The sequence below is a fragment of the Serinus canaria genome, chromosome 7 (assembly GCF_022539315.1).
Source record: "Serinus canaria isolate serCan28SL12 chromosome 7, serCan2020, whole genome shotgun sequence".
NCBI lineage: Eukaryota > Metazoa > Chordata > Aves > Passeriformes > Fringillidae > Serinus > Serinus canaria.
In genome coordinates this window covers 26,339,139-26,366,473 of record NC_066321.1, presented here as the reverse complement: position 1 = coordinate 26,366,473, position 27,335 = coordinate 26,339,139, and the positions used below count along the sequence as shown (strand labels likewise).

The 27,335-nt window shown below is 40.8% G+C and overlaps 2 protein-coding genes across 6 annotated transcripts in view; both read right to left on the bottom strand.

The window, feature by feature from the left end:
• Positions 1-1,024: 1,024 nt before the first annotated feature.
• Positions 1,025-18,548, bottom strand: ORC2 (origin recognition complex subunit 2). The gene is made up of 16 exons (XM_050976920.1): positions 18,304-18,548; positions 17,211-17,354; positions 16,810-16,896; positions 15,833-15,922; positions 14,529-14,560; positions 13,299-13,356; positions 12,573-12,757; positions 11,866-11,964; positions 10,201-10,310; positions 7,237-7,369; positions 6,745-6,841; positions 4,971-5,117; positions 3,872-4,043; positions 3,522-3,583; positions 2,736-2,854; positions 1,025-2,133 (listed from the first exon to the last, which is right to left on the bottom strand). The coding sequence occupies exons 1-16, from the start codon at positions 18,398-18,400 to the stop codon at positions 2,047-2,049; spliced, it is 1,719 nt and encodes a 572-aa protein (XP_050832877.1). The 5' UTR covers positions 18,401-18,548; the 3' UTR covers positions 1,025-2,046.
• A 961-nt stretch (positions 18,549-19,509) lies between these two features.
• HYCC2 (hyccin PI4KA lipid kinase complex subunit 2) overlaps positions 19,510-27,335 on the bottom strand; it is a 49,327-nt gene continuing 41,501 nt past the window's right edge. For all 5 annotated transcript variants that reach the window (XM_018911643.2, XM_018911642.3, XM_050976918.1 and 2 more), the window contains one exon: positions 19,510-26,774. In XM_018911643.2, the coding sequence (XP_018767188.1) occupies positions 26,170-26,774 (605 nt within the window). In that variant the 3' untranslated portion in view covers positions 19,510-26,169. The remainder of the gene's footprint in view (positions 26,775-27,335) is intronic.

Genomic DNA, 27,335 nt, shown 5'->3' with positions numbered 1-27,335 from the left:
TACCTAATAAATTTCAGAAATAGTAGTTACTGAAAGGATGGAGATCAACTGTTTGCATTAACAGTTATATTAAGGCACCACTCAGATGCAAATAAATACAGAACACAAAGCAAGTTGTTGGTACTAGTACTCAATTGCACAATCTACCACTAATGCAGCTTTAAGGCTTTTCAAAAGAGGGATTCTCAATTCAAAAAAGCTTTGTAAAGTTGAAACTCAATTCCTTAACAAAACTGTAAATTCATGTGTCTTTGTTATTTTCTTTTAAAAACAGTTTCTGTAACTGGGGTTCTTAATTACAGGATTACTAAAACTGAACAAGTAGTATTTTCACCACTGACAATGTGTTTAATTTTCCAAGTTAGTTTTTTCTGTTGGGATTTTTTTTTTTAAGAAAAAAACCTCACAGCTGTATACCCTACCACCTCTGGATGGTAAATGTATTTCATTAGAAATTTGTGAAGATGTTAACTCTATCCTTTTAGGTTAATAAAAGTAGGTCATCAAGCAATATCTCTAATAATTGCACAAAATGTATTTTAGTGAAAAGAGATGATTGGTTTATCTGAAGCTACCTAGGCTATATAAAGGTCATAATTCTTACCAATAGCATGAAGGCACCTCAATATGCTGAGAAGTGAGAAGGGATTTCTTCTGTCCCAAGTAAAGGGAATGGACCTATATGAAGAAACAAGTTGACAGTGGGGTAGGTAGATGCTCTAGGCTTCTAATACAAAAGTCTGGCCATACATCTCTCTTGCTTCGGTCAGTGAGGGGCAGATAAGGTACTAGTGCTCCATGGGATGTTTTGGTTCTCTTTAAAAGCTAGCTACTGGTATTAAAAGGCAGGCAAAGGATTCTTGACTTTCATGTAAGAAACAATGTAAAATATTTCTACTCAGTAGTTTGAAATCTTCTGCATGGATATTTGACATAATAATGAGAATGAGGCTTTTGCACAACTGCCACAAGGATCTCTATCTTCTTGTAACATAAAAAGATTGCAAAACCCAAGACAAACTAATGAAAATTAATAATGTACTTTATTTGATTGATTTGAACTATTACAACACTGAGCTGTAACACAGCTACCAAGTATTAGGCATAGAGAGTCCCTGAAGTCTGGCTGGCAGACTACAGATGATGGAACTATAGAGCTTCCTCCCACATAACTGAGAAAAAAAGAATTGAAGAAAAGATGTGAAACTTCAGCAGTCTCCCAACCCCTAAGAGCTTAAAAAAAGGGAGAGCTTCTAAGTGGCATTTAAGGCCTCCTCCAGGATCAATGGGCACTCCTGATGTAAAAAATATAAATATACAATCAAGCTTTAAAAAAATAAACAAAAAAAGCTTCATAGCCTCTTCATATTCCTGGATTGCACCTTGGAAAGTAGCAGGCAATGACATGAGTCCATCATATTTTTGATTATCTAAATCTTATAAAAGGATGTTGGTTTGGGACAAGTCCTTCAGTTTTATTGCCAGAATTTACTAAGTTACCTGCAGCATCCCAAACACACTCATATTCTCCTTTCCTCATGCTGTCAAGGCAGGTCTTGTAGCATTATAAATCTTGTCTTCATACACTGGAAGCTAGTTTTGTCTAAATGGTAGAGGAGTACTGGATAGCACTCAGATGGGAAAATTTGTACCACTAGTACAAACTAAAGCTCTTGACCATCTTGTGATTTGCACTTCCCAAGTAAATTGCTCCAATAAAACCTTCAAGTCTACTGAGGTAGAGAGCAGAAGGCACAATCTCACCAAGTTTGTTTTTCTGGCTGTGAGGTTGGATGCACAGATAGGAAGAAGGCATTGTCTGAGCTAAGAGACAAAGCAGACAAATCCAACTAGAGCGCAAGAGAGGCCTTGCTTACAGAAGACATCATTCCAAACTACCTGAGGCAGTTGAACAATGAGCAAGATTCATTAGAATTATTACTTATCAGTGCAGCAGCTGTGAGGCTGGAGAAAGAGAGATCTGAGCATAGGCCCCTCTCCAGCAGCCAATGAGAGCAGTTGCTGTAGACACTGAGAACACAGATGTTACACATCTTCATCCTCTTTCTCTAAGAAGTCGGTCAAGGTAGTGTCATCAACAGGAATTAGTAAGTATTCCACACCATCAGCTCCCTGAGAACAGACATGCACAGACATTGTTAACACCAGTGTACAGTGCCAGGCAAGCCACTAGACAGCACTGCAGTCTGGATTAGAGCTAGACAGCATTCTGAACAACTACATTACTGAAAACCTGGAATATTTCACTGGAGCAACACAGGAAATGCACAAATACTGAGAAAAGTCACTAAATGAGAAATCTTCTGGTGGGTTATGCTTGTCTGACACTACAAAGCTCCTCAACACTGTGTTCCTATATCTTGTACTGCTATACTGCCTCATTATAATGACAAGTCTGCATTCCTTCCTAATAGAAATACAGGTAATACTACTGGAAGCAGACTGGCAGGCTCCATAGTCTGCTACTTCTCACAGTCTTCAAAAAGAAGACATGTAGGTTGCTGAACAACCAAAGCACACTGCATTTCTATAATGGCTGCTGAATAACCAAAGCACACTGCATTTCTATAGGGTGTTGACAAACTGGAGGCTTGGAAAGAGCTGCAATTACAGAATTTCAGCCCCTTGGCAGTTCCTACATGCTTCAAAACAATACAGCAAGTAAACATCCTTTTTATTCAAAGTGCCTGAATAGAATTCTTCCCTGTACTCACCCGCTTGGTCCGGATGAGCTTGTGGTCCCTGAATTCTGTCAGCTGTGCCCTGAGTGTCAAGTCACTGTTCACAAGGAAAGCCTCCCGACACTGCTGGTAGAAGTCTTGGAAAGACAGCCCTGGAGACAGAAAAAGCCAAGAACAAGAAACTGAAGTAGTAAGATTGTCAGATTTTTCCAAGTCTAATGCCACATATTATCCACCTGAAAGTCTTGCTTGGGCTTAGACCAGAGTGGCTACAGTATCATCACTCTTGGAAGTATACAGCCAAGTTAATGGAAAACAGCTGAATTAACATTTGAGTCACCCTGCTGTCTAATGGAATTTTAATAGCACTTAAATGCACTTTCTACAGTTGTTAATTTCTCTTAATTTCCAACTCCTCTGTCTTGCTTTCTTCACCATTAAAATGTTATTCATATCCACTGCAATACCTATTACAGACAGTGACAGAATATTCCACATGTATTCTAGAAAGCAGGGGTATGTCAGAAGCCATTTATATAGGACATTTAAGTGCAAGATATACAAATTCAGTCTTCATTTTAATTTTTTTTAGTCCACAGTCCCCCACCAACAGTCTCAGTCATGTGTAAGCATGTAAAAGGCAGTCCTTCAGAACCAGCCAGTCTATTGATTTCCTGTCTGAGTCAGACAGTGCCACTAGAAAGACAGTGAGCCAACTGTTCGAGCACTTCTGCTGCTGGACATGTAACCTGCATACCAAAACCCAGGGCTGCTGTGAACAGCAACACCCCAAACAAATGAGAAAAGGTGGGTACTTACCTGGATAAGATGGATTGTCCTTTTTCTCCAGCTGGTGCTGAGCAAGCAGTCTGAATATCCCTCTAAGTGAAAGGAGGAAAGGGAAAATCAAACTAATAATGATTTAAAAACAACCCCAAACTCCCACAATTAGAAAATATTAACTAATTTTGCCTTATACACAAAGACCTGGTCATGAGTCTCATCACTGGACAAGGCTTGCTATCCAGATGCTGCTCATTTAAAAAAACCAATCAGCTGGAACCCAGGTACTACCATCTTGGTCTGGAACACTATTATCAGAAAACACAGACTGCAAGGACTGGGTCCTTGGCAAGTGCTACTGTGAAGTGTAACAGTGTCTTTCTTACCTGGCATTGAGAGTGAGGCTATGCAGGACATGCATTAGGGAGCTCAAAGCCAGAGATCCAGAGTGTTGTACTAAAAGCGAGTTCTCATAAGATGTTTCTTCCACATAAGGATTAAATGTGGTTGTCTCATACCAAAGCCAGTTATAGAGGCTCAGCTTTGCATGATCCCACACTAGACAAAGAGAACAGAAAGAGCAGACAAAACTGGGAGATTTATGTTTGCTAAGGTGTTAAACAAGCAATATTAAAATGCATGTAGTTCTGCTGTAGGATTGAGGAAACAATATATGCTTGTGAAATTCACATTACAAACACCCTGATAACTGCAGTTCCAGTAAGATTAATTCTCAGCAACAAAACATTTGCAGGCATCCCTTTTCCATAGATACATTGTAAATCCTTCCAGAGTCAGGAATGTGCAAACAATTTCTGGCTGTAGCTGGAAGCTCTACCTAGAGAGGGGATAAAATAGCAGAAACAAGACTCTTCTCAGAGTGTGTGGAGATTCCTCCCTCGAGGGGGGACACCCCTCAAGGTTACTCCTCCAGCCTGAGCTAAAGAGATCTGCCCATGGTTGTTGGTATGGGTGAGTAAAATCAATTTCTACTTGTATAGTTTTTGATAGCTTTAATATAACTGCTTCAATATTGCTTTAAAAAGAATGAACTATACTAATTGTTACAGCTATCTGTGCTTGTGCTGTGTAGTAAGTAATTCTGATTAGGATCTTTTAGTCTAATCATAATAGTAATCAATATAAGTAAGTAGGTTATTTAAGTATATTTGCTTTGACATCCTTAATAATCCAATCTCCAGTTCAGTAAGTTCTTAAAATCAAACGGTGCCAAAAACTTGGAGACTATTTGTATATTATGCCTAGTGGTATTTCTCAGTATCTTTAGAGTTTTGGTTCAGCACAGCCACACTCCCAATCAAGACTATACATACATCAACAGGTCTGTTCTACACATCAACAGTAACACATATCAAGTAACAGTAATACATAGTAAGCAATACATGAGCTTATGAAACATGTTTAGCAGCCCCAAAGCAGAACACAGATCCTTCTCCTGGCTAGATCAGAGCCGGGGGAACTCACTGAGAGGAGCATTGATGTGATCGATAGAGGCAATGAGGTAAATGCTAGGCAGGGAGGATAACTGTGCAAGGATCTGCTGACTTCTTTCTCCTCTCAACATCTGGCTGTCCAGGTTATGAATGAGGACATAGAGCTCTAAAGATGAATCTGCAAGGTCAGAAAAAACAGCAGAGAACCAATCAAAGAAACTGCACACAAGTTGGTTTCCCATTCCCAGTGCAGTGTAGCACAAGTGTATTCCACCATTCTCCATATACATCACTCCAATATGGCTTTCCTTCTGCAACATAGTTTGAAGCTGTACTGGGTGTTTCTGAGCACCTAAAAGGGTTTTTCTCAATTCACTGTCATCACAGCTACAGGGTTGGGTTGGTTTCTTTCAGTTTCATCTTTTCTGTTATAATCCACCTTCCACTTGCTCACAGCTTTACCAGGAATTGCCCCTTTAGCTGTGTTTCTTTTGCAATTGAAGGTCACTGAAATATAGTTTAGAATGGAAGACTAAGCAGTTTATTCAGATGCTTTTTATTTACATGATTAGGATCTTTAAGTTCCTCCTCACAGTAAAAATGCATTTTCTATTCAAGGTTGGATCCAAAGCATCATAACTTCATTGAAAATTTTAACAAGTTCTGAAAAAAAAGTTAGAGACCTAGCTCAGATAATGCAAATGGTAGATGTTAGAATTTCCAGCTAGCTTCCTGCTGCTGTACTTATCCCTGGGAACAACTGTCATAGACAGGTAGAAGAATTATAAAGAAAGGCCTCATAAAATCAGGCCTGCTCTGTTAAATTAATAGCTAGCCTGTCATTCCTTCTAAGTGCCTCTAAGTAATCTGCAAGTTCCCATGTGAGAACAATCTTGGTATGTGGGCTCATTAACACAAGAACGTATTCTTGGGTGAAATCAACTAGCATCTGCATAAACAGTAAGATCTGTCTCATGAGAATCAGAAGAAAAAATATAGCTAGCTAAAAATACAGAAGTCTGATAGATATGCAAAATACCATGTACCGACCAATGAACTAAATGTGAATGTACTGTCCACCAGTAAGATCTGACACAGGGCCTTCTGATCATCCTATAAAATATGACCTATACAATAAAGATTTGGCTTCTCCTGCATGAAGAAAATGGACTCTCAGCTGATTTATTCCAATAAACAACCATTTCCTGAGTCCAGAAACAGTTCTAGAACTGTAACCAGTTTTTGTGCAAATCCATACATACTTGCCTGGAAATCTGTCAGATCAGCTATAGCAGACTGTAAGACTGACTTAGGTACATTCAGGTGGGAACTGCTGTTACCCTGCCTTTTTCACTTAGTCCCACCAGAAATACTCATAAAGTAATGATGAAAAACAGAATGTAAACACTGAAACACCAATGCCATGCACAATTAAGATTCTGTGGCTATCTGTGTATGAATAGACAAGCAGTAAGACAGACATTCAGGAACAATTCAGCAAGCATTTTTTGAGGCAGTATCTGTTTAATTTTGCTTTTGAAACCAAATCTAACCTGCTTGTTTGTCACTGCTGTCCTGCTGAAAACACTGACTCAGCTGTTAAGCTTACATGGGGTTGTTACACATGTATGTAAACACATACTCCTAGTACATGCATGTTCTCATATATGTTGCATACATTACAAGCAAGAAAGTATACTAGCTACAATGCACTAAGAAACTGTAACTGCCTGTATAAAAATTATAGGGGAAGAAAATGTCCAGGCTCTCTTAACAGTTTTTATGCATAAAGTTAGTAATTTTACCTTCTTTGAACCTTTTGGTGATGAATTCTAGTTGGTCAAGGGGGCTGCGGAAGGTTCCTATATGGTCCAAAACCTCCTCTGTGATGGAGTTGAGAATCTGAAAAAGAAAACAGGAGTTCCTTATGAAGGGCTCTGACACTGAAGTGCAGAAAATCTTAAACTGAGCCCTTGGATACCTTGTGAGAGATAATCTGATTATTACCATAAAATCCCTAAAACAGTGAACATTAAAAAAAAATTATACTCCTTCTCAAAACAGTGACATAAAACAAGGCTTTGGAGTGATGAGTATCTATTAATGACAGAAATTACTGCAATTCCTTGGAAAATGTATGGGATCATTTCTTCAAAGCATTAGAAGAGAGAGGAACTGCTCTACAGTCCGTTGCTATAGGGTGCAGCAGGTTTCCTTAACATTTTACACTGAAAGATTCTAGAAGTATCTGTAACACAGGATGATTACATAAACCCACAAGCTTTTCCCCCACTTACAGATCTCACAGTGATGCTGGGGAAGTATCCATTAACCACCAGGTGAACAGAATCCTGGAGCAAAGAGGTACGAAACTTCTCCAACAGATCACGCTTTGAGCCCAGTCCATAAAGCACAATATTGAAACCCAAGCTGCAGAAAAGTGAGCAAATACACGGGATCATAGAAGTGCAAGTCTGGTTTTAGGTCCATACATTTATTAAGCAAAATGATCCACTGCAAACTTAGTTTTAAAAATTTCATATTCTGTCAACTCTGGGCTGACCTTAAGCTTATAGCTGATAAATAAGGTTAGCTACAAGGAATCTGGAACCTGGCATGTGCATCCTAGCAAAAGAATCATTTTAGCAGCCTAGAGGCTCACAAACTTAGCAAAACATGGATGGAAGAAAATGCTACTGACTAAGAACAGAATACTAGAATACTAGATCTACAGCTTCAGGTAAGAAATGGTAATCAACACTCACACACATCCCCTCACCAACTACTTTAATTACATGTTTACTACAGGTCACAGTAATTACAAGAAAAAAAAGCAAACCTTTACCCTGGTTTACCACTCTGACCCTTAGGCACAATTTCAAACCAAAATTACTCTATACTCAGGTATATTTCTTATCCTGATTGTTCCACAGAAAGAGAGGCAGGAAAGCATAAAGACAGCATGGTAGGGAATTGTAGAGACCCAGAAAAGCTGACTTTAGTCGCATCCCTCACCCTCTTTCAGGCTGCACTCTGATATGGGAAATGCTCATTGGGCCTTAGCCTTGATGACCTGCACCTAGACTAAACCCCTTGCCAGCTTATCAGAAACAGTGCCTGGTCCCAGGAACTAATATAGTCTAATGAGCAGCCTTGGCCAATTTCTAATTAACGGCCTTGGAAATTCGTTTTTCTTGCCTGAGTAACAATCCAAGAGGTATAATATTCCTGCTGCTGCACCTTCAAAGGAAGTTACTGACTCAAATTGTGGCCAGGATGAAAAAATCACTGACTGAAGCCCAATGTATTGTGCCCTTATAAAAGCAGTCTAAATTGAGACCCTTTGAGCTCTCCATTATGGGGGGCTGCTGCAAATTCAAGTCCACTCTCTAACAACACTGCAAGCAGTGGTCCAGGGTGAGATCTTTTTGAGCTCTCAATTCCCAGAAGGTAATTGACTGATAGTATGTCTCAAACACAAATAACCAGGTGGCTGTGAAGCCAACCAAGTGGTAACAGACAAGAATAATTGGTAATCACCGAGGACTACTGGTACTAACATGCTGTGAGAAAAAACAAATTTTGGCAGAAGTAGAGGGTACAGGTGGAGATAGGGCAAAACCTTTCCATGAGAAACAACAATGAAGTACAGTGCAAGCACAGGAATGACTGGTGGAAGTGGACATGGGACTAGAAGGTGGGACTGTGACTACCAAAGAGCCCCAAAGCCCTCTGACCCTTTTCCAGAAAGGCCTAAAAGAACAAACTGTGCATGATAACTAATTAGCATAGAAAGTGACAAACTTGTCTTTGGGGCAGAGACACCTGTCCATAAAAAGACATGCCCCCTGCACAAGCTCAGGTGATGCCCCCCAGACCCTGGACATCTCAACAGTTGAACCAACACAGCTGGATTATAACTTATGACCTGGATCAATGCTGAATCCAGGGTCACCATTCCTTCAGCTGGCTCAATGCTGGAGCGATGGCTGGTGATCTCTTTTTTGCTCTTCAATTAATCTCTCCTTTTTAATATTTAGTTTCTCCTTTCCCTTCATCTTGCCCCTTGATGCAAAACCCAGTGCTGTGTGCCTATATAGTAGGTCAAGGACTAACATACCAATTTCCTTGATTTCCACACTTTTCATCAAAGTCTGTGATTTACTAATAAAACTCTATCATTTTTATGGACCCTCTGACTTCTGTCATAGCTTTCGACCAATAAGCATTTTTGAATCTTAAGCACTTCTTTACTTTCAGGAGTGGGTCATCACAGGAATCACAATGCTTTGTTTAGGTTTGAGAAGCAGGAAAAGCATTATCTTGATTAGAAAGAAGAGTATCAGGTTACTCAAATAGCACTGGGCAAAGGTAAGGTGTTCAACAGCTGTTACTACCTTCACTGTCATCAAGTGATTTTTTTTCTTCTGCTCTGCCACATACATCTGCAACCATTTGCCCAGATCACCAAGTAATAGAACTCCTCCTCTTGCAACTCTTCAACTTTCAAAGCTGATATCTTCTCCATACTCTCTGTCTTCCCCATGGATCACAAATTTCCTTATATTCCACTTCCTTGTAAAAGCTTCCAAGGGGCTTTCTCATCACCAGTATTGGCTCCAGCCTCAGGGGTGGTAGTCTGCCTTCTTAAGGTGCTTCAGAATCTCACAGGGTCTCTACAGTTCCATTTGCTTTCCTGAACGTTCACCCTTCTCCTTCCCATGAAGATACACACAAAGCCAAATAAAATTTATACTGCCAGTGTTTCCGAAAGCATTAGGGTTTCTTCATGCTCAGATCATTAGGTATCATGGGCACTGAAAGTTAACTGCTACAACACTAGAGGATAGCCACAGATTGAAGATGGTGAGGGTGAGCTACTCACTACTAACTTGCTGCTGAAAACAAAAACGATTCCTCACAAAGCGCACTTCTCTCATAATTCATTTTCCCTGTTCTCTCACTATTCATGTTCCCTGTTTGTGAATGTCCTCTAGTTTGGTTTAGAGAGGCACAGGCAGGCTAAGCAGGTAGAATGCAACTTCACTGCACTGCAGACATTTAGTTTGAGGAGTTAATCAGATAGGTGTTGGTCTACAGGATGCACTGAATTAAATTAATGTCACCCACTTTTAAATTTAAGCAATCTATGAAAAAAATTTTCTCCTTAATTCATCCACAGGATGTTACTGACATGAGGGTAAATTTATTTGCAGTGCCTTTTAACTAAGCTTCTTCAGTGATTCTCCTTGGATACTTACTGTAATTGCAGCATCCACTTGGAAAACAAGGATTCATGTTGCTGGTTAAGGTCTCTAATTTCAGCAGCATAGGCAAGGGGAGCATTTTTCAAAAGATCATGCAGTGTTTGCTGTGTTGAGAAAGAGATGACAGTCATTCAAAGCTGAGAAGAAGCAGGAGATACACCTGAAGTCCTTAAAACACCCCCTAGCATGCTCCTGTACATAGAGAGAATAGTCTTCATCGTCAGTGGACTCAGTTTGTGGTTAGTTTTTTTCTCCCCATTAAGACCCCACTAGGCACAGTTTCGCTGCTGGAGATATAAAGCAGAGATTAAGTAACCTTATTATGGTAAACAGCAGCTAGACTAGGACTAGAACAGATGACACACTATGTATTTTTCTCTTCATGCCAAGTATGGAAAAACCACTACAGGAAAAACGGATACACACGGAGCTTACACATCACCAAGCACTGTACCAACAGGATACAACCTCACATCCCTGATCACAGGAACAAAGGCACCAATCAACATCCTTAGCAAGGGTTCAGGTGTTTGTCACTACAAGAGAAAGCTCAAAATGACCACCATCTTAAAAAAAACTACAGCAGAAAGGATATAATTTGCAGCTGATAGCTCAATGTAGAAAAGCATCAAGAACCGAAGGATTAATTCGGCTTTCAAGATATGCCGTGATGCTGATGTTTAACAGCATAGTAGCATGATAGTCAGCATCAAATCTACACTGGCTTCTCTTTCTCTTCAATTTTAACAGCTTTGCTTCCCACTCCCTTGCAGTAGAAGACAGTTGACACTGGAAAGGCAACTGCAATGTATCAGACAAAGTATGAGAGACAAAACTGCTAAATCTTCAACTACTTTGAAGACAGCAGTAGCTTTAACACTGTAAGCCATGATTTCCTCCCACAGCTGTTATGAAAGAACTTGTTAAAAATCCAGATGTTTCTTTGGGCAGCAATTCCAGATAACAGCAAGGAGTCTGTATATATGCCATCTTTTAAAACACAAATGGATATAAAAAGCAGTCACAGACACAAGTGCTCCAGGTATTCTACACAATTCCTTGAAACCTGTCCTTGTAGGGTACAACTGCTTGATTTGTAATTCAGTCACCACCATCAGACTATTCCTGTCTCCTAGAAACTGCAAGGGAACAAAGTATATATAACAAACTACATGACAACATTTAGAGCTAGTTCCAGTTCTGCAAGTGACCTAGTAATGTTCAGATGAAATCAGCTCTCTTGATTTCCACTACACATAAACAGTCAAGACAGTTTTTAATTCCTCCCACCATTTCATTGACAAAAATGATGTTTTAATGCAAGTCTCTACAATTCTGCTTCTCCCTCTTCTTCCCCAAAAGCAAACATTCACCTTTTCTGGTAGCTGCAACTTTCAGCTGTGAGCTTGTGAGCTCACCTGATAGTGCCTTCTCCCTGCATTTTTCCTACTGTCCCAGGTTCAAACAACTGGGCATTGTCCCTGCTAAGAGCAACAGCAGAAAACATACTGCCTAAATTGCTGCCTAAATCAGCATTACCACTGACCACGTAATCAGCAGAAATAAAGTGAAAATAGCAACATCAGAGATTTTGATGAGGGAACTCTATATCACAGAAATCAAAAACCCAGAGTTGTGTGACTCACTTATGAACAGTACCTGACTCAATCTTCTTTTCCGTAACTTCTGCAGGGTTCGGTCTGAAGTGAGCACTTTGGAACTACTGTGAGCTTCAAAGTATTCCTCCACCAGGTTACCCTATAAAAGGACAGCAAGATCAGCAACTCCTCCTGTTATCAGGCTACCCCTTCCCTAAGATGGCCAATGAGACATCAAAGGGCAAGGGTGAATACAGAAAGACAGAAAATATTTGCAAAAATGGCTTCTACAGCAGCATTCTGCCAAAGCTAACCTAGTCAGATGAGTCTTTCCTGAAGACAGAGCTAGAAAAAAGATTCTGAGAGAGATAACATAACAGTAATTCTTAATTGGTGTGGGGATCCCTGGTCCTGGAAGGAAGTAAGACAATTAAGCTGAACATCAAGCAGGAACAGTAATGTGTACTCCTTTTGGTACTATAGGAATCAATTTCTTCATCCTGTCTCAATACAAGGTCTCCTGCTCCATGGGCATCTTAAACTTCTCCTTCTGAAGCTACTAATGATGCCAGCTGGGGTAGCACACAGGTTCACATGGTGCCTGTCCACCAAGGATTACTCAGAAGTACAGCAAAAGCCAGCCCAGCTGGTTCCATCTGAAATGAGTTGAGCAGTTCTTCCCCACAGTCAGGTGAGGTCACTAACAGCTTACTGTCACCATACATCCCTTCCCTTTGCTAGCTCAGGGGTATATTTTTGCATACTCACCATCTTTTGCTCCTTATTTTTTTTGGCTAGGCTGTTTCTGGGAGGAGGTGTAGATGCAGCCTTAGTTTTTGCTGGAGTCTTTTGATCTGATAAAACAGTGCTGACTTCCTTCTGTTCATCCTCATCCTCCTCCTCTGAGCAGGAAGCAGAATACTCACTCTCACTTTCTAAATAGGGATCTGGAGCTAGAGCATAAATTTTAAGGTTAAAAGCTAGGAATGACTTCTTACTCAGAACTCATTTTGCACCATCTCACACACATTCTCTAGATGTTTTACAGGCACATGAATCCTAAATATATTTCACAGAAAGGTAAAATCAATGCTTAAGAGAACTGCAAACACAGATGGCCATTTCTTTTGCAGTTCTAGAATCACAAAGTATTGTTAAGTAAAGCCTCCTCCTTGATACCAACCAAGAAACATCATCGCACCATAAAAAGAGACTAAAAATGGACAATGGAATTCCCTATTTCTCTTAGCATCTCTATGTCAGTTTTCCCAAATGCCAATTGAGCAGGCTGAGTATCTTCTATGTCACATTCTGCAAACAAGTTGTTGTAAAATACCTCTGTTGGCAGCACTGATTGAAGAGCACAGATGAAATCTGGCTCAGTCATGGTCTCTCAACACAAAAGTAACCACAGACAGAAGCTCAACAGAACACTCTCCCTTGAACACAGTGCCTCACTGATTTTGGCAGCTGACAGCAAAGGCTGATCTTTACCTGCTAGTCTCTTTCTCAGTCTGTAAGGTGTGGTGGACACAAATTCTTTCTTTTTACTCTGGAACAGCAAAGAAAAAACATGCATTAAAAGAAACATCTCTCTCCTCTAAACTACCCAAGCAAAGACAGGTTACATTTCCAAACTATTTCAGCCCACATGAAACTGAAAAAGCAGAGGCAGTTAAGTATGGAGAGTTCTTGTTTTCCCATTCAGAGGGAAATAGGATCAAGTTCCAAAAGGGGCTTAATTCTTTCAGCTCAACATGGAGAGTAGAAAACTGAAATCTCCAACCAAGATGCCAATCTTGGCCTCTCAGGAACAGCCAAACCAAAGCAATGCCTGGAAATGTTACAGTCCCCACAGCAGTCACCTTCCACATCATGCTGTCTACTCAAAGTCATCTGGAAGTTCTCTATGAAAACAAAGACCAGAATGACAGAAGACCACTCAGCATACTAAGCCCAGAAGTACAGCAAAGGACTCCAAGCTGCCTGGGCTCACCAAGTTGTAGTGTCACATTTTCCTTACATATGTTTAAAGCACATGCCTGACTTGGACACTGGATCAAGTCTGCAATACTTAGGAAATACTTTTGTGGATCCTGACTAAGTGGATGTGAAATCATCAAGCAGTGACTACAGCATTCCCCCAAACAGCATGTCTTTTTCAGGTGTATCTCATCCTGGAACCTCATACCAGAAAAACTGTGCATACATTTCTGCTATGATGCTGTACTACTTTAGAAAGCCAGCTCTTTCACCCCACAGCCACCACAACTGGCAGTTCTGCACAGTATCTCTTCTTTATAAACCAATTGGTAAGTAAGAAACTGAACAGCATCACAGTTCTGGAACTCCTGTTCTAACAGCATTTCTTACAATTAGGGCTGTTTCTTCCTGTAGTGAGAAACTGGAAAGCTGTGAGTTTAACTGTGTATTAAGGGATTATCCAGCATCCTCACTTGTGTGATGCAAGGAAATAGTTTCCACCCATGACAATGAAGCTGTCAAACCTATTATCTGCCCACTGACTCCAAACCCCATAGTCCTGATTAATGGCTCTCACCTGAGTTACTCCTTCTAGTTAGAACAGAAGAGACATCTCTTCTGTGGAGTACACTTTTCAAGTTCCTTCCTTTCCAGAACTGTAGTAATTGGCTACTTCAAGTTTCACAAGTGGGGAAAAATAACCCAAATACAAGATCCAAACAATGTAAAGTCATTACTCACCTTCTGCTGCACCTTGTCTGAACTCGAACGTTCTGAAAAGGAAGAAACAGCACTGTACAGAGTACTGCAAATTTTCAACACTGGCACAAGACCGTACATTAGAAAAACAGGTATTCACTGTTCAAAGGCACACTGCACCAGAACATCAGCTCCCTGGATAATTAATCCTATGAGGGAAGCCTCTAGTTCCTCTCAGGCAGGCAAGGAGAGAACAAAAAGAGTTGCTGGGAGGAAGGAGTTAGAGGTGGAAGACTGGAAATGAGAATTGTAAATACGCTAAAGTGACCATGCAGCTGGGGACAGCAAAGACTCAAACAGCAATGCAGAAAAACAGATATACCATGTCTATTGCTGTTTACCCTGTGTATGCTTTGGGAAGTAGAACATATGTGTATAGATAACATAGGTGTTTGGTAGGCCTGGAGGCACTCTAACAAACAGATCAGTGAAGATCACAGCATGGTGATAAACTATGCATGTGCAAAACCACTGACAGACCAGTGTGAACAGCAGGCTGGTTCTAGCACTGAACCACACATAAAGGTGCCTGCATCTCCACTCATCACCCTCTGCCCAGGTGTTGCTTCAGAAAGTTAACAGAAATAAATTTACTCTTTGCATTCTGGCTGTGAGTCTGTGGCGGCTCCAGCAGCCTGCCTGTGTCAGGTCACACAAGAGTCGATGTTATTAGCACAGAAGGCACCTTCTAATTCTTGGTCACAGCTTTGGGAGGCCAGGAAGGAGGAAGAGACTCCAGCAGGGAGGGATGAAGCTGAAAAATGAGCTAATGCTCTCTTCCTGAGCACATCAGACTCCATTTCCAAGCACAAATGCACATGCTCTTGCCAGTGTTGACATGCATTGACTTCTCCCACCTGTATTTCTCCCTGCAGCACTAGGTGCTAAATATTATATAATTAAGAGTGAATTTACACATGATCACCCACACAGTCCTTACCCAATCAGTGTTTAACAAACCAGCCCAGCTCATAGCTCTCTCAAGTGCAAGTATTTCTACTGAACAGAAAGGAAGTCATTAAATGTCACAGCAATAGAAGAGAGAGACGTTCATGTTTCCTCTAGAGCAGCAGGGCAGAAGAAGAGATGTGACCCCCAGGTGAAGCACAGGCCACACACACCAAACTGTCCAGCCCGTGGTGTTAACCTGAATACTTAAGCCCTGGTGTTATCTAGAATACTTAAGGAAGGGAGAAGTTGGAACTCAAGCATCCGCTCCACCACTCAAAGAGAAACATAACCCCCACTCTCTCAGTTTCAGTTCCCCAAACCATCACAGGACTTACTGCTGTTTTGAGGGGTTTTGGCCATCTTCTCAGGGCACTTGGAGTGATCAGGTGCCACATTTTGTTCAGGTGTCTGGGCTAATTCAGAGGCTGTAGGAAATAGGGAGAAGGGAATGAAGGACATGTCAGGTACAAAACTTCCAGCTCTGGCTAGTCAGAAATGGAGACATACACCTGAATATTAATTCCCTAGATATTTCAGGAACCAAATACTTCTAGATTTTTCTAACCCTAAAGGTGGCTGTATTCCTCAGCAAAGACTTTCAAAGGTTGAACTCATCAATTAAGTTTACACGTATGGGCAATGGCAGAGCACGTTTTGCTCCCTGGAAGAGCACGTCTTTGAATTAGAGCAAGGTTTGGTCAGGTTCACTTAGTACTTTAAGACTGCTCCGCTGGACATAACAGATCATCAGATATAGCAAACACATCAGTTCCCCATGAAGAACCATTTCCCTGTGTCTGCTCCTTATCAGTACAAGCTGAAGTTGAATGACTGCTGTGAATCTGAAATACCCTGCTAACAGTTCCTACCACTGTGTGAGCAACAGCCCATTCCATGTAACAACACTGGGACTGACAGACCGTCACAGAATGACTTCCCTCAGTTTTCAAAGTGAGTCATGGCTCCAGGAGGGAGCACCAGTGAAATCCACCCTGCTGCAGAAGAGAGGTCAAAGATAGGAAACAAAACTTCCCAAGACACAGCAGAAACTAAGAGGCACCAAAACCAGTTTCTGTATAGTGATTCAGTAGGATGATCCCTCTCCCTGAGCTCATCCTTTGTAGGATGTATCATTAGCTGTGAGAAATAAACACTAATGAAGTTCAGATGGTGCTGGACATACAAGTATTCTTCATGTGAGTGACAACCCCGCTCAAGCACCTCATTTGAACTGAAACAGTCCACCCTCTCTGGAACTGCCACTTTCTGCTTGTTTCTCCTAAGTCTGCAGAGAAAGAAGAGCAAAACATACCCAGCTCTGCCATTTTATTGGAGCGTTTGGGAGTCTGGAATGAGTAAACTTCACCACCACTTATATTTGAACCATTTCCCACTGGATCTGTGAAAAGACATGTTACTTGAAGCTATTTTAAAAGCACTGATATTCCCAACCCAAGAAAGATGGAATGCAACATTTCACTATTTGGCTTTATACTGCAGGTGATACAAAACAAATATAAATAAATATAATAAATAAATAAATAAATAATATATAATAAAATCCTAGAATCATAATCTTCTCTTCTACCTGTTACCACAAGCACAGACAGAGCAGATTGAGCCCTCAAAAATAATTTCACCAGCACTGTACAACCCTAACACTGAAAGAATCTCCTGAAGTCAGAGCTGTGTTAGATTTTCCCCTGTTAATACCTTGGGCACATATTCCAAGAGCAGCAACATAGTTCTTCTCTTCCAGGACCTCCTGAGCTTCATTATCAGAAATATTCTCAAGCTTCTTCACAAATCTCTTGACACTGACACTCAGCTGAGCTTTGTCCTTCCGTACTTTAGTTCCTAGAATTGTAACAGAAGCTTTAACCTCCTGCCATTTCATTATTTCTATGGCAGTAGTACACAGCCACCCGACTTAGAGACCAGGCTCCTGTTATGCAAATCACTCAACAAATTCCAAGGTGAGATGTCCTGCTAAAAGAACAGCTGGTCAATAGCTGACCCTATAGCCATTCATCCCTCCTTCACCAAAAATGCTGGCTCCTGCCCTCCATGAGGGTAAGACACCCACTTCAGTGAACACCAGCTCCACAGAGAGGAATAGAAGAAATGACAGTGTCTCACACATTACAGTATCAAATTGCATGCAAAGGGGATGGTACTTGTCAACCCTTATTTTTTCCTAAAGAGGAGCAATTGGAAAATAACGTGCCTGTAGGCTGTCAGTATACTCATGGGAGCATGTAGGCTGAAAACCCTCTGGAGACCATCTGCACGACCTTCTCCTCAAAGAAGGACCAGCAGTGAAGTCTGAAAGAAATGCTCCGTGCCTTGTACTGGCAAGTTTTTAGCATCTGAACAGAGGTTCCCCAGCTTAAAATTAGTCAGAACTGCAGCAAAACACTCCCAGGGCATACATAACACTCCCAGGGCATACACCCGAGCCTCGTTCCGCTTGGACAGTGCGAGTGTTTAACCGCGTCAGGCCCGAGGAGCTTCCCGCCCGCTGTGCCGCTGGCCCGGCACTCGGTACACGCTGCTGCGGGGAGAGCTCGGACCGAGAGCTCGTACTGCAGCCTGTCCAGTGCCGGGCAGGGACAGAGACACTCTGAGGAGGGCAGTCAAGCGGGGCAGAACGACTCCAGAGGCCTCGTCCTTCTGCAGAACCCAGCTCGGGTGTTGCAGAGCCCCTTTCCCCGGGGCCGCCGCGGCTGCTCGGACCGCTCTCCCAGCGCCCTGGGAGGGAGCACCGGGCGGCGCTGGGCTGGGCTACGCCCCGGGCCGGCTGTACCTGCGTCGTCGGAGATGTGCTTGAGGACGTCCTCGTCGGGCACGAACTTCACCTGCAGGGAGCGGCGGCTGCCGCGCATCCCCTCGGGCCGGCTCATGGCGGCTCTCGTCACGTGGGCGCGGCCCCGCCGCCGGGGGGCACTGCCGCCGGGAGGGTGCCGACCGGCCCCGCCTCACCCCTCTCCCCTCACGGCGCCGCTCCCGCGGGACAGGGGTCCCGCCCGCTCGCGGCGCCCCCGGTAAAGGCGGCGGCAGCCGGAGGCGGAACCGGGCTCACGCGCCGGCCAGCGGCCGTCCCCCGAGGCAGCCAACCCGGGCGCCGCACCTTGAGTGACCCGTGCGACGGCCAACCCGCGCCCAGCCCACAGCCCGCCTCGGCCGCGGGGCGGGACTTCCGCCGCCGGGCGCGCGCGCCTCCCGGGCTCGTGCCCGCGGTCGCTGTGGCGACGCGAAGCCGGCGCGAGCCCCGCCGGGGAGCAGCGGCGCCCGCCAGAGCCCCCTCACGGCTGCCCTCAGCGCCCGGCCCTCCCGCACCAGCCCGAATCACACCTTTAAAAACCAGCAAGTCACACAGTATTCTCTTCTGTTCAGAAACAGCACGATATTTATTTAACATCTTTTTATATTTATATATATATATATATAATTTTTTCTGCATTGCAGATTGTGTCGAGTTTTATACATCTCTATTTACAATGATTTAAAATAATTATATTTCTTCTCTGGCAGGTATTTACAAAGTCAATAGTAACTACATTTCACATTTCAACAAGTCAACAGCATGAACCAGCTCAGTAAGACAGTTAAGATAATGGCTTACATGCACCAATAACATGATCTTCAATACGTGCCTTCTTCAGGACTAAGAATGAAGACTTTCCCTGGTCCCCAGGTTAAAGGACATCATACAGCAGAGGTCAGGGTTATTAAAAACCTGTTTGATTTAGTCCTTCACCAGTACCGAATCTCAACGTCTGGGGCTGATCCCAGCAAGCAGGGCTGTGCTGGTCCAGAGGGGCTCACTCCACCAAGCCACGTCCTTTCGCCTAGCCTGTGTGTCCACAAGTGGGCTGCCTGCTGCTTATGCTCCTTCTATGAGATTAAATAATGCTAAAGTAGTAAAAATCCTCAGAAACCTTAGTTCAGAGAAACAAACCTGGTATGATGAAAAAAGTAAGAAAATAATCTTTTAACCCTTGCAGAATGGTTTTGTTTTGTTTTTTTTTTTTTTTTTTTTTTGCTAGTAAAACTGAGAGCAAGTCCTGTATTCTTACAAGGACAAAAACAGATCAAAAAACTCATTGTCAAGTACAGGAATTACAAATTTAAAAAATGCAGCATGGGGTATATATCAATTTAGTTGTTGGGGTCTTCTAATAGCAAAGAAAAGCTACCATAGTAAATCTAAAATGTATTAAGAGTAGGTGATTATTAAAAATCTTTATTAGCTTTTTCCTGGAATCTTCAATATGAAAAAAGTGTTAAATGACTCTGTTTTATTTAATCATATGGTATTTGTCCATAAATAACCAGCTAGTAATACCCACCCCTAAAGTATGTACTATGTGCAAGAAAACAGAAGAAATCATTGAACACTGACACACACACACATCACACACCCCAGTACTAGGAATCTATTACTATTTTGACATGTTGATTTATCCTGAGTGATTGTTAACTCACATCTACTGTATACTTGAAGCCACAAAGTTTTTACTACTTGCATTTTTCATAAACTAATAACATGAAATTCTAGCACAACCACAGTAACTGTCTGAACAGAAAGAACAGTGTCAATAGCCAGTATTTCTGTTACTCCCAAGTACTTGTTTTAGAATTAAAGGTAAAAGGTTGTTCTACTTTTTCTGTTTTGTGATCAGGTCTGGGGAGGATGAGGACTCAAACACATAGGATTCACTACTGATTTGTAAGGAAGTTTCCATGACAAAGCACCACAGAGACACTTTACCAGCAGATACTTCGAAACAGAAATCTCCCCCTGACCATTTTGCCCTCTAAAATCAAAACCTGTGAGAATTCCAAACCACATTTTTAAAGCAATTTAAATGTTGACTCCTGAATAGATTATTAATCACTTTTTAAAAAGTTGCATCAGAATGCAAAGACAGTCTTCTCTAAAACCACTTAATTTTTACAGACTGTAAAACACTGGGAGCTCACACCCAAGTGGCTGCTCAATAAAACTTGATCTCATCACTCTGCTCATCATGCACAAGCTAAAATGTAGGACAACGTTTTACTGTATGGATAGAAAGCTTTAATATACATCTGTTCCCAACAAGCTCCTCACAGGAAAACCTTAAGAATCATTTATGATATAAGGGATAATTTATGGACCCATTTTTATTTCAGTTGGCCTCTCAGATACTACCTTTGGTAAAATCTGATGAACACAGTTAAAAAAAATTCAGGGAGAGGTTTAGCCTAGAGAAAATAAGGATGGAAGCAAATTTTTTTTTTCATTAAATCTCAAATACAGATGATTAAAATGGGACAGATTTTTACTTAATCCTTTTCTAAAGCTGTAAGGTACCCTTAAGACTTACACAGCTTTCTTCTAAACTTTTAATATCACAGGCCTTGACACTTGACAAACTTACTAAGTTTATCTAAAATGGTTGGCAGTTGTTTTAAAATCTTGTTCCAAGATTTATTTTAAATAAAATTTCATAATGACTATGTGGAAAACCAGGTAAGTCTCAGTCTTGCAAAATCTGCTTACTGTTTTCAGGAACAAACAAAGTTGCTCACAGCTCACCATCATCTTCCACCACTGTGGAAGAGGCAGGCAAGTATCTTCAGCTGGTCGTTACAGAAATTTTGATAGACTGATAAATGTATTCACTAACACAACACCCATGTCCTGATTTACTACCCTGAATCACCTACAGAAAACCTTTCAACAGCATAGTTTATCCAAGTGCCAGTGAGGAAAAAACAAAAATAATGAACAGAGATTAAGGCCCATATGCTAGAAACAAATAGCATTTAAAATACTGACGATAATATAAAAATATTAAAAAATACATAAATCAAGAATGTGATGCAAGTACAGAGGATCTGGCTTGTTTGCTTAGCATGCTTGAAAAGGAGTGATATTTTGCAACTTTAGTCTTGAAATTATCCTAAACAAGAAACTGAAATAAAAGAGGTACATTTACTCTACTGATGAAAACTCTTCCTATGACATATATGCTTGTTACAAATGACATCTAGCTGGTGGCTTTAATGTTATATTAAACATGCCAAGGTAGCAATATCTTTGGCAGTGAGAGAATTTAAGGATGAGATTATTAGATCTACTAACATCAAAGGAATTTCTTTTGTGTGCAGTACATACATTTCATTCAAACATATTCCATTATATTTTCCCCACCTCCTCTATGATTATGAGTGCAGTACCTATACTGTACAGCTTGGTTTTTATTATTTTATTCAAACAGTTATTCTTGATTCTCTCTTAGTCTTCAAATTAATTTAAATTTGTAAGCCAAGATAAACAAAAATGTCTGGTTTATGACCAAAGTTAAAATGCTGAACACTTAGAGGAGATAGCCATTGGTTCATGATAAAATAGGACAAGTTCAAACTCTTAGGTTAAAATACAGCCATAGCATAGAATTATCTATTCCAAAATTAATTTTTCAAAATATAATTCTCTGAACATGTTATACATTAAATATTGAGGAAAATTTCCCTGGAGCTACAATTTTCCAAGAACACTCATAAACTTCATTAAAGAAGTAAAACAAACCACACAGTATCTGAAGACAAAAAGCAGAGTTGGAGTCACCTTACTGCAGAGTAGCTTTACCACCACTAAGATGCAGGTTTCCCCCTTAATCTTGAAAAATACGTTCCTATTTACAAACAGTATACACACAGTTGAGGCAATTGATTGTCAACACGTGACAAATGTATGCACCTACTCACACACAAGTAAACCTCACATGGTGAGAAAAAACCCTGTCCCAGTAAACTCCAGTATTCATAAGTAGTGCAAATAAATACTTTGTCAGAAAATATCTTTTTTTTTTTTTTCTCACTATATTGATGACTTTAATTACGTTAAAGCTAGCAGGAGTATGTTGGAAATGCATTTAAGACCAACACACTTGCAAACTACAAATACTTGATCTAATGCTTACTGGCTGCAACATGATGTTCAGCATTACAGAATGAAGTATGCTGTTAAAAAACTTCAAATTCACATCAGAAAGGGTGTTCAAAGAAAACTGCATTTAAAATGGACAGCAATACCAAAGTACCCATTTTATGAATTTCTCCAATTGAAAACTTAAAGGAATAATACAGAAATTGAAATGGTCATCTTGCAACAATAATTTTAATAGGTATTTTTACTTAACCACTTTGCTCTCTGCCTAATGAAAATACGGTTCACCTTTCAAACTCCTTTCAACCAAAAAGCTACTCACAATAAATCCCTGAAAGGATAATCAAGCTAGAGTTCACAATTCCAACATTTTGTATTTCCTTAAAATGATAAAGTCCAAAAAAAAGTTGCAAAATGGCAGCATATTGTGATGTGTATCAAGGAACATTTAATTTTACCCTACTGAAGTAAATGTATGCATCAGAATATAGAATCTACCCTTCCTCACCTAAAAATTAAATGTATGTGCATGCTTGCACATATATGGAGGGGAAAATCATAGTGTTCTGCTTCTTGCCCTTTTATAATTCTGCAGTTGCACTCAAACAGTGCAGAAATCTAAATCTAGTGCCTCCAGCACCAAATGTTCTAAAAGAAGAGACAGCAGAGTGAATTTAGGATAAGGAGGTTTGATTTAAGTCTAAACATTTGTCACAGGTGTCACAAAATTTAAGTCTGCTTTGTACTTTGTTTAGTATTTAACATATATAATCAGAAACCCAGCAGATTATTCCCTCCACCCATATCCCAGACACTTCTAATTTTATTTCTGCCACAGTACTTTGGAATGTACAGAACATAATGGATAAAGATTTGTTAGGATCTTGCCACACCTTAGAGCGGTTTGAGACACGTCTAGCAGCAGTAATGACAAACATGATACACAGCACTGCAGAGCCTCCTGCCACAGCTGGTTTGTAGGTACTTGGGATGACTTCATTGGGAAGGTAAATGTTCAACAGTACTTGTCTGAAAAACAACAAAACAAGCTCCCACAACTGAAACACTGCACTGAAAGGATAATTTTTGAGAAGTCACAGATGTACCACGCCAGCAGATAGAAACCGTATTTTTTTTTTAGCAGGGATAAATTTGAACTCTTTTTAAATATACTGATATGGAATAGGTATATATATACAAGAACAAACCAAAATACAATGAATGAAACCATAAAAAAGGCACATGATCAAAATGACAAGTGTAAAAACAATTTAAAAGGTAGTTGGACTGAGGTTTTTGACAATTTGAATTTACAGATGTAGATTTGACTTCCCTATCTGAAGTCAGCAAAGCCGTCTCACTTTCCTGAAATAGTTTTTGTAGTGTGGGACCCCACAGAAAAAAAAATTGCTTTTAAAAAAGGTTATAAAATTTGACCTGATGCCAATTTAAGTGCCCTAAAACTTCTGGAGAAATGCATCTAATGACAAATATAGAAAGTAGAGAACCTTGCTAATGAACAGCTTTACTTTTTAAAATACTAAAATTAAGTAATTCTTAGAAAATTAGATGACACTCCTGACCTTTTCTTTAAGCAAATATTTAAGCAAAACTTCCTTTCTGATAGTCTCTGCAAAGCATAAACTTGGTACTTCCAGTCATGACTTACCAACTGTCTGCACTAGGAAAATTTTATTTTGTAAAGAAGATTTTAACCATATACAGCTTTTGACATTTTTACACAAATGTAAGCCTTGTAGCTTCATCTCAGCTTTGCCTTAGTTCCATCTGTGCATGACTGGTGATCCTTAAAAATTATTTTCTATTTAGAAACTGTCAGGTTTTCCTTCCGATGAGTCTATTTACTCTTTACCTGAATTTCTACATCAGATGCCACTAAATTCACTTTATGAATGTATATGAAGACTAGTCTACCAAAGTGACTCATCAAACCACAAAAAAACCTTCAAATATTTTAATGAATTTTAATGTGAATTTGAAAAAAAATCTATCTTAAATAAAGCTTAAAAAAAAAACAATCCCCACCAAAATCAACTATCAGCAATACCACACCATGTCATTCATTGTACTGAATATCTTAAATAGTATCATTCAAAGGCAGCCAGCTGTTTGTAACTGCTTACGTTTATCCTTCACAGTGACAGTGAAACAAAGTGCCCACATAAAAATTGTAACTCTTCCCTGAAGGTTTACAGTTTGTAAACTTCCAGGATATCATACATTACTTGAGCAGAGAGGATGAACTTTCCCCTTTTCTATCAATCCAAAAAGAGATACAGAGAGATGGAGAAAGAATGACATTCATTCTCCAGGGTAACCAGAAGTGTGCTTCTAAGCAGCATCCTCTAACATAAGTACCAGCCAGTGCCCACACACCAGTCATATACATTCGAGGCTTGGCTCAATGGCACGAGTTCTGCATTTTCTAGAGCAGGGCCAATCCACAAAAAATAAGAGTTAAAAAAAACCTGAAAAGATTCTATATACCAAGGCAATGAAGTGTGATCCTTCTGGGGGAAAAAAACTGGACTGTCAGTACCCCTTTGCACAAACGGCATTGCTAGAAAAGCATTTCACATTGAAACTTCAGTGTTCCTAGCAAAATATTGTCTCTATCCCTGAGACAGCACCTTGAGAGTATGGTCTGTCTGAACTATAGGATTCCTCAAATGATTCCATCATTGAATTCAGGGACATGGAGAAAGTAGCTGAAAGGGGTGGGGGTGTCCCAACAGCCACGGTACGAAAGACAGCAGCCTGAGAAATACTCTTTACCCGAATACACCTTTCAATTCGGTGATCAGCACCTCACAACAAAAAAATGAAGCAGACAATAAAAATGAAGCAGAGCTAGCCATTATTTCCTGGGGAAGTAATGTTTCCTTCCCACTTACAAACCAAATTGCTTTAACAGCATGGTGGTATCTAACTTTTAGTCTAAATGCAGAATGACCCTGTGTCCTGGAGGGGAAGACATGTAACATTACAAATGGCTACAACGCCATTAGAAGTGCATTGTAACCTACATTATCAACCTAGAATCCTGTCTGCGAGGGAATACAGCTTCTTAATATGCATGTCTCAGTTGCTGAACATCAAAAGCTTCTGGGATGAGACTGGGGCAGTCATGAAAAACTACCCTCACTTAGTGAAAAAAGTGCTGTAGGCAGCCAGGAGCAGCAATGACAATCCCCTCCCCAGAACTGATTGCACAGACTCAGAGAGGTCCAAAGTCACACTAGAATCTCTGAGGCACTCCTGGTTCTGAGAAAGACAAGTCAGGATCCAGTAGTCTTTGCAGTACTGTAGACCGAGAAAACAAACCCGTTTCTATTTCTTAACAAAGCCAAAGCATCATCTCATAGGGATCACATTCACCATTTCCGCCGGTGTCTCCAGTCTCACAGTGTTGAAATGGGACTGATCAGCCTACGATGGATTGCACATCACCCAAAGAGAAAGGAAGGCATGGAAAAAGGCGTACAGTACATGACATACTGCTTCACAACCATGTTTACATGGGGGAAGGAGGATGAAGGTGAGGGAAGAATTATTGCTGTTTCAGTAATACAGTATGATAGCTAAACCAAATGAAACGAGATCACAACGGGCAGTATTTTCACACTGTGGGATGATGGTTCATGTTTTGCCTAAGGATGAATTTGCCAGGGATTAAGTGGGAAGAGGGAATACTAAGGAAGGGAGTCAAAGTTACACCTGGGATATCAGCTGCATATTGAAACTCGGAGATCGAGACTGCTTGGTTAGGGGAGCTCCTGGGGAAAGGAGATCTTTACCTTCCCCACCTTGGCCTAGCCGGTCCTCCTGTAGGCTGATAGTTGAAAACCGATTGGTGTTGCCAGCTGCTAGACTGGTAAAACCCTCTGTGCCAGCTCCAACACTGGAGCCTGCCTGACTGCCATTCACATAGTCAAATGATTTACTGGAGGAAGCACTGGCGGTCCTGATCAGGCCCAAACTGTTGGCTTTTGGCACCACCTGCCCAGCAGGCAGGCTGAGGTGTTTCTTAGTAGGCGTCATCTCAATTATATCTCCATCCAGGTCAGAGGATTGGTGCGTGTACTGCTTTCGAGCTACTGAATCCCGAGGGCTCTCATTGGATTTTGCTGCAGAAGAGGTTTCTTTCTCCTTAGCAGAACGCCCACTTGCTGTTTTCCTTAAGCTGCTCTTCTGGGATACAGAGGATACAGGTTTGGTCCCAGCTGGCTGGCTGCTGAGGGAAGCTCCCGATGAAAATCCTTCATCAGCATCATTAAGGTTTACAGACTCCTCTCTTCCATTTACACCTTCAGTATCTATCAAGAAAAAAAGAAGCAACCAAAAAATCCCCAAACCAAATCAGAAAACACAGAATGCATTAAAGTTATGCACAGGAAAACAAAGATGTGCACGGAACATCAAAACAAACCTCATTTGCTAATCCAATTGGATTCCACTTGCTTAAATTTTTTTGGATTTTCAGTCAATTTTCCTGCTATACTTAGCAGAATAATAGAGTCTAACAGTAAGTGCTCCCTGAGCTTGACTGGCCTTTCATCTGTAATACTTTTATCAGTCAGAATACTGATCCCAAACTTTGTCTATAAATAAGAATTGGACCCCATTGGCTAATTCATTTTAGTTTGGTCTGCAGATACTACTACCCATTCTCCTACTACATGCTGTTTAAAAAAACTCAACTAAAACAAACCCGGCACTCTTTCGGACTATTTTTATCCTATTTTGAGGCAAAATCTAAGGATCTCTTTCAGTCAGAGTAAATTCTGGGGAGTGCTCAGTAAGCTTCAGAATTAGGCCACTTCCTAGGCTAACACTCACAATGTTCCAACAGAGGTAGAAGGCTTCTCTTGTGTGTA